At 37.1% G+C, this 12,770-nt stretch overlaps 1 protein-coding gene across 3 annotated transcripts in view; it reads left to right on the forward strand.

Annotated features, from left to right (window-relative positions):
• The window catches only part of PPP2R2B (protein phosphatase 2 regulatory subunit Bbeta), a gene marked incomplete at its 3' end in the record, with an annotated part of 274,612 nt that overhangs the window by 192,844 nt on the left and 68,998 nt on the right, over positions 1-12,770 (forward strand). For all 3 annotated transcript variants that reach the window (XM_081321463.1, XM_081321461.1, XM_081321462.1), the window contains exon 4: positions 4,790-4,902. In XM_081321463.1, coding sequence (XP_081177589.1) covers positions 4,790-4,902 — 113 coding nt within the window. The remainder of the gene's footprint in view (positions 1-4,789; positions 4,903-12,770) is intronic.

Consider the following 12,770-nt stretch of genomic DNA (forward strand, 5'->3'; position numbering starts at 1 on the left):
ACTAGCTTCCTATTGGTTCTTGCCCTACTTTCAGGTGCTATGTAGAATGAATCGATGCCCTCTTCCCTCTGGCAGCCCTTGTTCTTGTTCAGGATTTAGTACCTACGAATTCAGTGCCTTATTGTTTGAAATATGGGTGGGTATGGGGGAATTTTATGCTACTTATGTTCCTTGGTTGCTGATTTGCATGTTACCTATAAAATCTGATGCTGGTTATGATCAGAGATCAATTATCAAAGAAGGATAGTTGAGACAGATGTGCCTAGAGGTTTGTCTGCACAGTAGGCATTCTTGTTTACTTGGATCCTGCAACGCTTAAATGTTGGAGAAGATATAGTAACACAACATCAAACTGTGGTAAACAAACATTGAATTTGAAAGTTCTTACTATTTTGCAAATGATCTAGGTTTTGTGGTAGATAAGGAACAAAAGCAGATAGAATTAAGACTCCCCCCCAAATGGTGCATTCCTTGACAATTAAGTTTATTGTATTAATTCACTACTTACTATGCAAAATACATGTCATCTACAGTAGTATCCTAGGCAAGTACATATATTTTTTCAGATATATATATATATATATATATATATATATATATATATATATATATATATATATACATATATATATATATATATATATATATATATATATATATGGTAAAAGGTAAACTTCCCCCGCACCTGCGTGCTAGTCGTTTCCGACTCTAGGGGCCGGTGCTCATCTCCGTTTCAAAGCCGAAGAGCCAGCGCTTGTCCGAGGACGTCTCCGTGGTCATGTGGCCGGCATGACTAGACGCCAAAGGTGCACGGAACGCTGTTACCTTCCCACCGTAGTGGTCCCTATTTTTCTACTTGCATTTTTACGTGCTTTCGAACTGCTAGGTTGGCAGAAGCTGGGACAAGTAACAGGCGCTCACTCTGTTACGCGGCACTCGGGATTCGACCCGCCAAACTGCCGACCTTCTGATCGACAAGCTCAGCGTCCTAACCCACTGAGCCACCGCATATATATATATATATATATATATATATATATATATATATATATATATATATATATATATATATATCAGTCTCCCTTTAATTCTTTGTTAGCAATCCAAAAATTTATGCATATATATATATATATATATATATATATATATATATATATATATATATATATATATGTATATGGATCTTTGGTTATTCGGGTTTTTCCCCGCGTAGAACACATACATACATACACACACACACACACACACACACACACCATTTAAGTGTTTATTGCAAGGTAAAATACATAATCTGAGATGAAAAGGGAAAACAAGGGCTGTGAAGTACTTTGCACCTGAAGGAAATAAGATGCTTTGGAAGTAGCCATTGAGCAATCCCAGAAGAAAATACATATGATTAATAAGTTGCAGAAAAATAGTATCTTTTTGACCAAGCATTGAATCCAAAATTGTAAGGCTATATAAAATAATATTAAAGCATGTTGTGGAAGCTTTTAAAAAGGTTCCAAACATTTTATAGAATTCCATTTAACATTGCTTGAAGGACGAGAAAAGGAAATGCAAGCTATCTTAAGCCAAATGGACCAAGACTTTTAATTTTACCCCCTTTAATTAATTAGTTGGTTGGTTACTTCGGTAGTTTCTGTCTTTCCTCCTAATATGGGAGTTTGTATGTGCAAAGAGACACAAACATATAGGTACACATTTGTTGCATAAATTCTTTGTGCAACAAAACTAGGGCTTCTACTTCATTGGCTCATTATATGAGATTGAGTGGTTACGTCATTGATGCTGGATTCCAGTATGGATCTGACGATAAAATATGGATATTTTCTCAACTAGAAAGACTCATAGGGGGAAGAGATCTTTAAAATGTTACCTTCGGCAATAAAAGAAAAATAATGATTTTTCAGAAGATTTTAATTCATAACATATTCTTCTAATTATAAGGAACCAAATTTTGAGTATGCCATTTTCTAGCGTTATCTTGTGACATGTATTCATTTCATTGTCAATTTGAAAACAAGGAATCTTGTTAATTTTAATGGTCACTAAATTGCACAGATTCCTCTAAAAACTCTACATTGTCTACTGAGCATCTAATTAAAAAAAACTAATAAAGTGGGTCTGATTAACAATAGAGATCTCTGTAAGATAAGACAAATAATTTTGGTTTTAAAATGTGGGTGTGGTTTTATTATAGGGCAAAATGGAAAAACACGGGTTTGCCAATAACCTGGTGAAAAAAAATTCTTCAACAGCAGAAAAATGCTGATCAATTTGTTCCTAAATATGAATCTTTCTGCCTTCTCTCTTCTCAGCCTTCTTGTGGTCAATTTATTACAAGTACAGTGATTGGAGACAACTTATCTTTGATAATTTTAGTGCAGGGGTGTCAAACTGCCGGCCTGTGGGGCAGATGCATCATAACCAAACCGCACCCACCCCATTGCCGGCAATGGCAAAAAAGTCACGATACATCATGACAGTCACGTGACATTGCGAGTTTGACACCCCTGCTCTAATGTAAGAAAATCACTTGCACGCTCTAATTTTGTCTTGATTCAGCTTCACATTGTATCAGGTTTAATCTACCTGATGCAGTGACTGAAAACTTAGTAAGGTTTTTTTTAATCTCTCGACTGTGCTGGAAAGAGGATGGCAGAATTATCTCCTATTTTGTGTATATACGTATGTGTGTAGGCCTTCTTTCAGTTTTCATTTCCTAAGCATTATCTTAGATTATGTTCACATAACTGTCACTAGGATCCAGTGTTGTTATCAGGATGGATGGTGCTTTAAGATGAATGTGACTTAATTACTACAGAGGAAAGGGGTCTAATTATCTTTCATCGTCAACTTACTCTGTGTTGGAGAATTTACCCTATTGATCATTGTAATAAAATTCTGAGAGTTATTAAACTCATTTGAGGGGAAGACTCACTGAAACACAATGAAGATTAATTATATAGCCTAATGTTCTGTTAATTGAGTTTTTAAATAGTTTTTTTTTAATTCATAGGAGAATTAGTTCGCAGTTCTAGAAAGTGTTTTCATATGCTGGGAAGACCTCCAAATAGCTCAGACATTACTGCTATTAGTAAATGTTCTTTAATATTATTTTCCAAAAACACAATACGTGGAAATTTAACTTTTATCAGGATAAGTTAATACAGTGGAATCTATGGGAATCAACTGCAATCCTTAAGTGAAAAATGGGGATAGGAGAAATGAAGATGAATAAAATTGTCTTTAAAACTTGTGGGAACAATGACAAACTGCTGATAGAATGCCCACCAGGAGGGGGAATTGAAAACACCATTATTCAGAATAAAAGCCGCATGTTCCTGAGGCTGTTTTTCCTGCAGGACTTTGTGGCACACAATAAACAGAATGACAGCAAAATGATGAAGCCAATGGAAATATTCACCTGCCAGGCAAGCTGGCAATTGTGGAATTTAACATGGATTCACAGTCAATGATAAAATGTCAGTTTTTATTCCTTCACTGGGGTTGAAACTGACTTTTGAGTAAATTGCCAGCACGATTGTGTTCTTTTTCATGCATATATTGCTACCCTTTGTACTTGTAGTGTAATACGTTGCAATCAAAGCTTGGCTAGGGCAGTTAGACCTCATGTAACTCAAAATTGCTTTTATGGAGTATTGTGTGTGGTGACTTTCAGTCTAAATTGTTTCCTCCTCTTAGACCAAAGTAAAATTAATTTAGCTTGACATATCCAATGTACAGGGTGCTCAGTTTTAGCACCTATTTTGTAATCAGAACTCTTGTTCATGCAGACCTGCATTTACAGTCTACAACTTCAAAACTTGATTTGAAATTTTCAGAAATGAGATGGAAGGAGAAAACAGGCCATGATTTTTTTTTTAATCAAATGTCAGGTATAACTGGAGGGGGGCTTCAGAAGGACTCTGGAAGGCTACAGAAGAAGTTGTCAAGGGATGTGTGTGTGTGTGTGTGTGTGTGTGTGTGTGTGTGTATGTATGTACACACACACACATACATACATACAACTTAATGGCCACACTTCCCCTTTTCTTCATCTGTATGTTCAGTATTTATTTTCTGTTTTAACCAGTAGGTAATAATGAGACAATCTGTAAATAGGACATGAATGCCACAGAATCTGAAGATCATGCACTATCTTAGTTTGGGGAGAGTCTCTTACTATTCTTTTTTGTTTTAACCAAGCTAAATTATAGTGCAATTTGCAAATATAATCACCACTCTATTCGATCCTAACTCTAGATCATTTTAATACATTAAAAATATCACTTCTAGTATATATCCTTGGAAGTTCCTACTATTTGTGTCTACTGCTGTAAAAACTCATTCTTTGTCTGAGCAAGAAGACTGCTGAAGCTACTTGAAGAGGTCTCTGGGCTTCAGCCTCTTAAGAGATTGCTTAATTAATGTGATCCAATAGATCAGTGTTTCTCAAATTTGGTAAATTTAGGTTATCTGGGCTTCAATTCCCAGAATACCCTCCAGAATGCTGGCTTGGGATTCTGGGGACTGAAGTTCATGTATCATAAAGTTGCCAACTTTAAAAAACACTGCAATTGACAAAGGTTCAGTTACACATTTCTCATTTTCCCATAGTCATTGGTTCTCTTTTCATCTGCGTTCTCCAGATGGTAGCAGTGATAAAATAACTAAAAAGGTCACTGTTGATGAACTGTGCAAGTTACAAGTAACAATAAATCCTAACTGTTACAAAATGCATAATCATTCAGTAAATCAATGAAGCATTCTGGTTTTTTTCCAGATAAAACTGTGAAACTATGGAAAGTCAGTGAACGAGATAAAAGACCAGAGGGCTATAATCTCAAAGATGAAGACGGACGCCTCCGAGACCCCGCCACAATTACCACACTACGGGTATAGCAAATAAGACTTTCCTACTTTCTTCCTGCTAAAAGAGAGAATTGTAACATTTTATTCCTGGTTGTATGGATCAGTGATATCTGATTTGATTTAGTCTCAATGTTTTAGGTGCCAAGAATTTCTTCTATTTGGATGTAGCAATTGATGTGACTTGACACTGATGTCACTTCATCATTCCTGCCTCAGTTAGAGTTAAGGTGGTTTTAGTTGTGCAGTAAGTGCCTGGTTGAGGCACTGAGTACTTTATCTTGGGAAAACTTTTTTTGAAAGGCAGCATTTATATCCTTAAAAGAAGACATAAAAACACTTGCACTTGATTTAACGTACTTATTTTACTCCAACAGAAAGATCAGGCTTGGCTACACATAATAAAAGAATCTGGGTAAGTGGGAGCAGTTTTCAGCTCAGTAAGATGAAGAGTGCGTCATTTATTGCTAGGGTGAACAATTTGTTTGCTATAGTTCCTGAATGCTCAAGAGATTTGAATGGCCTGTTTTAGATGTCAGCAACTGACCCATAGATGTCCGTGCGGGAGGGCAAACAACTGTTGTCATTTGTGTCAAGACATCATCACACAAATGGCATCAGGACACATTTGACATCAATATGAGAGCTCTGAGGCTTCAAATAGAGGCCTTGTTGAAGAAAGGCAACTAAGGCCATTGGGCAGCATTTTATATCCTATTGTAAAGGTAAAAGCATAGAATATGGCAGTTTTCTTTGCTTATTCAAGTTCCATTAGACGTATGTTTATCAGGGCATGATGGCTCAGAGGTAAAAGATGCTGAGCTTGTCAACTGGAAAGCTGACAGCTCGGGTTCAAGACCCAAGCACCGCACAACAGGGTGAGCTCCTCTTCCTTTCCCCAGCTTCTGCCTACCTAACAGTTCAAAAGCGTGCAAATGCAAGTAGATAAATAGGTACCATTTCCGTGGGAAAGTAAAAGCGTTCTGTGTGCCTTCGGCATATACCATATAGCCATGCTGGCCACATGACTTTGGACAATGCTGGGTTCCTTGGCCGAGAAACGGAGATGAGCACTGCACCCTAGAGGGACACACAATTGGACAGGGAAGGCTTCACTTTTTACCTTATGTTTATCACCCAGTAGCATACCATAAGACTTTCGGGTCCGACCAAAGGAACTGCTACATTGTTTTTTCTTTTGAAAGAATTAAGAAATATACGTACTCAGACCTGGATGCTTACTTACTAGAGTTCTGAAACTTCAGTAGTAGTTTCGTCCTTAAGTTCAGAAAACACAAGCTTCATAAGCTGAAGCTTTTTCATTTTTGTTTAGAATACTGAGATATATTTTCTCTTTCCCTCCAACTGTATAAAATGGTGGTCTTAATATTTTATCATTAATCCATTCTATAGTAATATGGTTCTTCAATATTAATTTTGAACAGTTTTAAACATAGTGACTGTAATTACTCTCACTCAAATTTACAGCTTCTGGTTTTATTAGTATCAGGCCAACAAGGTCATTTAATAACCCCAGAGAGCTAATTAATTCTAACTAAGAAACAAATGCTTTCCGTATTGCATTGTCCCTTCTTGCTGGTAGGCACAATGTTCAATGCTTTCACTTTTCTATACAATATGTTTATTGTCATTTTGGGTGCATCATGTAGAAGCCTGCATTTTCACTGAGGGGTGCCTTTTAAAATAATTTCTCAAAGCTCTTCTATTAGTTAAATTGGTTTATGTCAGTAGAGCGGCCTGTTTTTATCTTGATACATTTTCCTTAAAAACACTATGAAATAGATGTTACTCAGTGTTGCCTTCCTCTGTGTCTTAGGACATTAGACAGACATGGATTGAGTATTAAGAGAGAGTTTGCATCTTTTGTTTTTGCAGGGCCCAAGCAGAAATTTTCCAAATAACAAAAGTTCTGGTGGTGTTACCGTACTGGCACCTCATAATGAAATCTTCCATTAATGGTTCGAACCAGTGTTTCTCAACTTGGCAACTTTATGATGAATGGACTTTAACTCCCAGAATTCCCAGCACTGTTAAAAATTAGTAGCCAATACTGTTGCTTATCGTTAATTCCTTATTGCATTTCTTACCTCTAGGGTAGTGTAATCCATAATCAAAATACACATATACATATATTACTGTATTATGTGGGAAGTCTCCTTTCTAAGGAACGATTAGGAGAAATGATTACACGGTACAGAGATTGAAGCAAACATGAGAAAGAAAGTCAAAATAATCCCCCTTGAGTTTGTTTAGTATAAGAGGCAGCAAAAGGAAACTCTGGCAGGCTTTCAGATTGCTGTTTTTCTACACTACAATAATAATATTCCAGGAATTCTTGCAGTACCCTATCTTTAAGGTCTGACAGACAACAAGCATATTGTTAGGTAGATCAGACCAGGAAATCAATTCCACAAGTCATTCTAAAACTACTTTTATTTATGTTGGCTGTTATACAAAATCCGGCAAGTCTGATTGTGCTATATACTCTCTCCCTTCTTATAGTCCATTGAATCACTGGGATATGAGTAGCCACTTCAAAATATTAACTGATTTCTCAGGGCATAAAGAATGTTTGCCTAGATAACAGTTGTCGCATATTTCTATCAAGGTCATCTTCCTTAACTCTCTGTACATTTGAAATGATGAGCAATAAAAATTATAGGGAAATCAGAGGGAAATGAAATGTGAAATATTAAAAACTGTGATAATTGCACTGAAATCTAGATCCCAGTTGTAGTCACTCTAAAACTACCAAGTGGATAATAGATGCCTTCCTCGGTGCATGCTACGTTTCATGTTCCCCATAATTTTATTTTATTATTAAAATAAAATTAAACATGTTACTCTTTTAAATTAAATGAAGATCTTTGAAATTAAATGAAAAGTGAGGCTGCTGTATTCAGAATGCCACCATCTAACATAAGATTTACATTAACAAAGATTCTGGATCCCATATACACCCAGGACATTAAAATTATAGACTGCCAGAAGCCAGGGCTCAGCTTGGAAATGTGTTTACCTGCCTAGAAAAACAGAAACAAACAAACAAACACAAACAAAGAGGTAAAGAAGATCTTGGGAGAAAGGAAGGATGATGGGATGCAAACTCACACATTTGCCTTTGGATAGATGGGTATTTTGTGACTTGCCAGACCCATCATGGCATAAATTTTCTGTAATATGCTCTCAGAATACCGCATGTGACATCCCCAGCCACAAAAGATGCAACGAAATCCAACTTTATTTTTAAAATGCGGTCCAAGGTATCTGCAGGTCAAAAGAAGCAGGATGTAGCCACAACTGCACAATTGGAAGCTCTTCCTTTTTTTCAACGTGCATTGCACTTCTGTTCACACCAGAATCTTTCTCTTAAGTTTTGGGAATGATAAACCAGGAAACCATGTGTAACCAGGTGGAACTGCTTGATCTGGGCCCAGATAACATTTCACATATCTGATAAATTTTCTGCAGCTGACTAATACAACTACCTACCTGATAGTTTAGAACTTTAGTATTGCAGGTAATGCTGATAAACATACTGTAATACAATCCCATTGTGTTATAGGTGACATTTACTGTTTGCAATTTTGTCTCCCTATGCAAGTTATGCAAAAAAAGTTGATGTAATTTCTTTACATTTGTAGAATACATTTGTATTCTTCAGGGTATACATAACCCCTACATTAAAATACTGCTCTGGGTGTCTTTAAGTTTGTAGTTTCCCATTCTGAGACTTACTAGAAGCAATAAAAAGCTTGTTTTATTACTTCACTAATGCTTTTTTATCTGGAACTGATAGTATTATAGAGAAATCTTTTTCCTCAGAGATCAGCAACAAAATACCTTGCTCTTTTACAATAACCTCTTACCTGTTTCTAATTCCCATTCATTTTCAAATCTGTGCTTTTCCCTAAAGACTTCCATGAAAATAAAGATTTTGGTATTTACGATGAACAGGGAGAGTGAAACTAGGTTGAAGTTCATGAGTGGATTTTTGATATCAAAAGCCTATGCACCATAATTTCATTAGTTTAGAAACACCTCAAACGTGACCTATTTATTTGAACAACTTGATGAAAAGAGATCCATATTTGCTTAGTTTACATGAAAAGGGGAAGTGCATATTGCTGTCGTTATTGGGGAATCATCACATCGGCCAGTTTTGTGAAACGTAAAACAGACGGTGAAAATACTTCTACTTGTTCAAAAACAGCAAAACAATATTCTGAGAAATAAATCACTGTCATAAAAATGTTTGTGTTGTGGTTTTATATGAAATTTTGGCGTAATCAGTTTTGGATATAAGCTTTTAATCCTGTCATCTAAAGGGGAGGGAAAAGAAGTAAAAAAAAAATCTGCTGTGATAAGGATTTTCTGTTCCCAGTAATGGGTTTTAGTCTAAATTTCCTTCTCACTATTTACATTTAAATATGTAAAGCTAGGTTGTCTAAGCAACAAATTGATTTTTAAGACTCTCAGAAGTACAGAGTCATTTTAGAAGGACACCATGTCCTGGACTCAAGAGTGCACTGTTTCTGAGCGTGTTGCCAGTGAGGGCATTGATAGCGAAACATTTATTGGTTGAAAATGGACCTACACTCCAGGCTGAAAATGCTTATTTTCTTTTAGTTAGGATTCCTCTTATTTACTGGGTATAAACCCTACTGAGCTCAGAGGTGAGATACGTGAGAGTTCAGTGCAAGGAAAGGGACATAGTACAAATTTATGAAAGATGAATGATTGTGAAAAGAATGAGTAGGTATAGCAAAGCATACGATAATATTTGTCTTAGAAAAATTAAAACTGTTTCATGCACAATCCCCAATGTATTTCTCAGTGCTTTTTTTGTAAAAGAAAAAGGTGCCGGAACTCACACCTGTCATACAACCCGCCTTGCCTACCCTACAAGGTTCCATCCAAAAAAGGTGCCGGAACTCCGTTCTGAGCGTTCTATGAGGAAAAAAGCCCTGAATACTCTGTTTAAGTTAAAAGTACAGAAAAATAGGGACGGACTATTGGGGAAAAATGTCTTCCACATTGTCTGGCAAATTTTCTTCATAGGAGTGTAGGCATTGCTATTTTGGAATTCCTGGTTAACCAAAAGGAGAAGGCCTGATGAGCACAGTAAAAAACACAAATTTGCAAGAATTCTAAATAATTTTCAACAGTGTTCCTTCTTTTGTTTTCTTAAGACTTAGCTTCTTCTAATGAGTTTTGATAAATCTGAAAATATGCCTATTGCTTTGCAAACTTTTAGTTGTAAGAATAGCAGCTGAGCCCCGCTAAATTATCTATTGGATCTTTTCCCACTATTCAATCCAAGTGCTTTCCACCCATCTTTTAGCTGGCTGAAAACTGTATTAGCATGAAATTGCTGATCCACACCCTGCTTCTATTGCTTCTCTTTCAAGTTATGGCAGTCAGCCGACTTCCCTCTAAAGTAATTGGTAGCAAAACAAAGCAGATTTTATACATCCCAAGGCTGCCCTTGGAAGGAATTGGAAAAAGGGAGAAAATACTATCTGAAGTCAGATGATGAGTTTAATCTGTTTCATTCATGAGCTGAGAATGAATTACAGTTAGAGGCAACATCATGAGGATACCGCGGCAGAAAAAAGATGCCTCCGGGGCACCTTTATCCCACGGGGGGGGGGGGGGAAGAAAGGTCTTATGAGAGAGAGGTAACTCAGCTCATTCTTCATAGGAAAAGTGGATTGTACAATATTTCCTGGAGGCAAGAGGCCAGTCAATGTGGTCAATTGTTTCCCCCCCCCCCCAAAATCAGAAGAAAAGTACTGCTTTTCTTGGAAATAGCTGAAGTATTTGGTTGTTTCAGACAAAACTCACTAGCAATAAGAGCCATGGGGTCATCTTCAGAACCATGTAAGACATTTTGTCTCTGCAATTAGCATTTTACCATCAATGTACAGGATATATCCCTGCCCTGTGAAGCTTGCTAGCTATGTTAGATAGAGAGGAAACCAAGAGAAATGAAGGAAGGAAGAAAGAAACAAGGAGACATTTGATGTAGACAAATTCTCCAAGGCAGGATTAGGCAATCAGTTGGACTCCAATTCTCATCAGGCCCAACTATTATGGCCACCATTCCAAGTATATGAGGGCTGTTGTTCAAAATATCTGCAGGGCTTTAGATTGCTTACTGCTGCAATAAAGAGGTGATACTAGACATTTTATCACAGACGTAGATTGATGCATGCTCATCCAGTTATTGTGCTTCCCCACTCTTGACTTTTATTGATATTTCTAAATGCAGTTTTCATTATTCCTTTGTGGTGCAACTCCTGTATGAAACCTTTTCTATTACGGGAGTTTGATTTAATATAACTGGAGACTTGAAACAATCCAATGACTGTGGTTTCATCTATTCTGCAGGATGTTGCAGGAGATAATTAGCACAAACAACATCCAGGATTGAAATCTCTTTAAAAGGGAAATGTTTTGATTTTGATGCACCAAAAAGGGGGAGACTTATGGAGCAAAACAGCTTCTGCATCTAGTAGCAGAAAATCTTATTTTCGAAAGCCATGAAAAAATAGCAGTCTGCATTTCTTATGCTTTTTGAACATTATTCCGATGGGAAAGCATAGTTTCTAAAAATAGCAGTTGAGTATGTATACATGTGTATATAAAATAGCTGGCCCCTGTAAAATGTTAGCTGTTTTGAAGCTTATACCTTTGGGAGCCTGCCTTAGACAATTTAAAACAATTCTGTATAAATTTTGAGCCTATATAGAATTGGATCCGCCTTATATATTATTTTTACTGGACCTCAGAAATTTAGAGATCAAGTAACATCTGACAGTGATGCCATCCCAGGGAAGGCCTGCCTTTGAGTACCCCACAAGATGGTGTTTTGCCAATACTGGTGCATCTTCCCTGATGATTTCAGTGATCAGCCAAGTCTTTAATGATGAAAGCAATATGTGAGGTATCCTGGTCTCCTGTTGTTTCAAAGCTTTGAATCAAGAACAAATCCTTCTATCTTACTCAACAGCTACTTGGCAGTTTCTTCAAGGAAGATGTAACATGTGCATGACTGGCGTCCCACCTGGCACCTGGCTGCCACATCTGGCACCAACTGCAGCTTTAAGCCCCAGGATAGCTCCATATGGTGTGGATTATAGTAGTTCAAATGTAAGATAAACAGTGGGCAAACATCAAAAACCAGGCTATCCTTGTCCTATAAAGCCCATAGAAGATATCCAGTTAAAACTGGCAGTAACCACTCTTAGTCACAGAACTTGCAGTCCTGCTAAGAATCAAAGAAAGCATGCCCAATCAATATACAAGCAAGTGCAACTCCTTAGTCCAGGATGCTCCTCTGTTCCCCTGTCTGGTAAGTGCACATTTGCAACATCTCTGTTAAGATTCAGTCATCAGTTATTATGACTCATAACTGCATCCATACAGTGGCAAAAAAACTGTACAAGTTCCACAGCCATTAGGGAGCAGCCGAGTCAAGTGTCATCAGCATATTGAGACATCTGGCACCAAATTCCTAATGATCATCTCCCTCATTTGATTTGAAATAGCATTAGGAACAGAATAGTGACTGGTTGGCATCCCATTGTGTAGTTGTCAAAGTAGACGTAGAATCACTATAATTCCCCAAATTTCAGCCCAGTCTAGGAGAACATCTGGTGGTATAAAAAGCTTCTATAAACTAAGCAGGGTTAACAGTTATGTGTTAACTGTTATCTGAGGAGGTTATCTGAGAATGCAACCATGGTAGATTTTATCCTGAAGCCAATTTTGAACTAGACTGAAAGGGCGAGATGATCTCTCTCCTCTGTAGTTGCACATATACTGTCTCTCCAATCTCCTATCCAAAGATGGTAAGTTGGCATAATCCT

This window comes from Vipera berus (genome assembly GCF_964194415.1).
Source record: "Vipera berus genome assembly, chromosome: 2".
In the NCBI taxonomy this organism is placed as follows: domain Eukaryota; kingdom Metazoa; phylum Chordata; class Lepidosauria; order Squamata; family Viperidae; genus Vipera; species Vipera berus.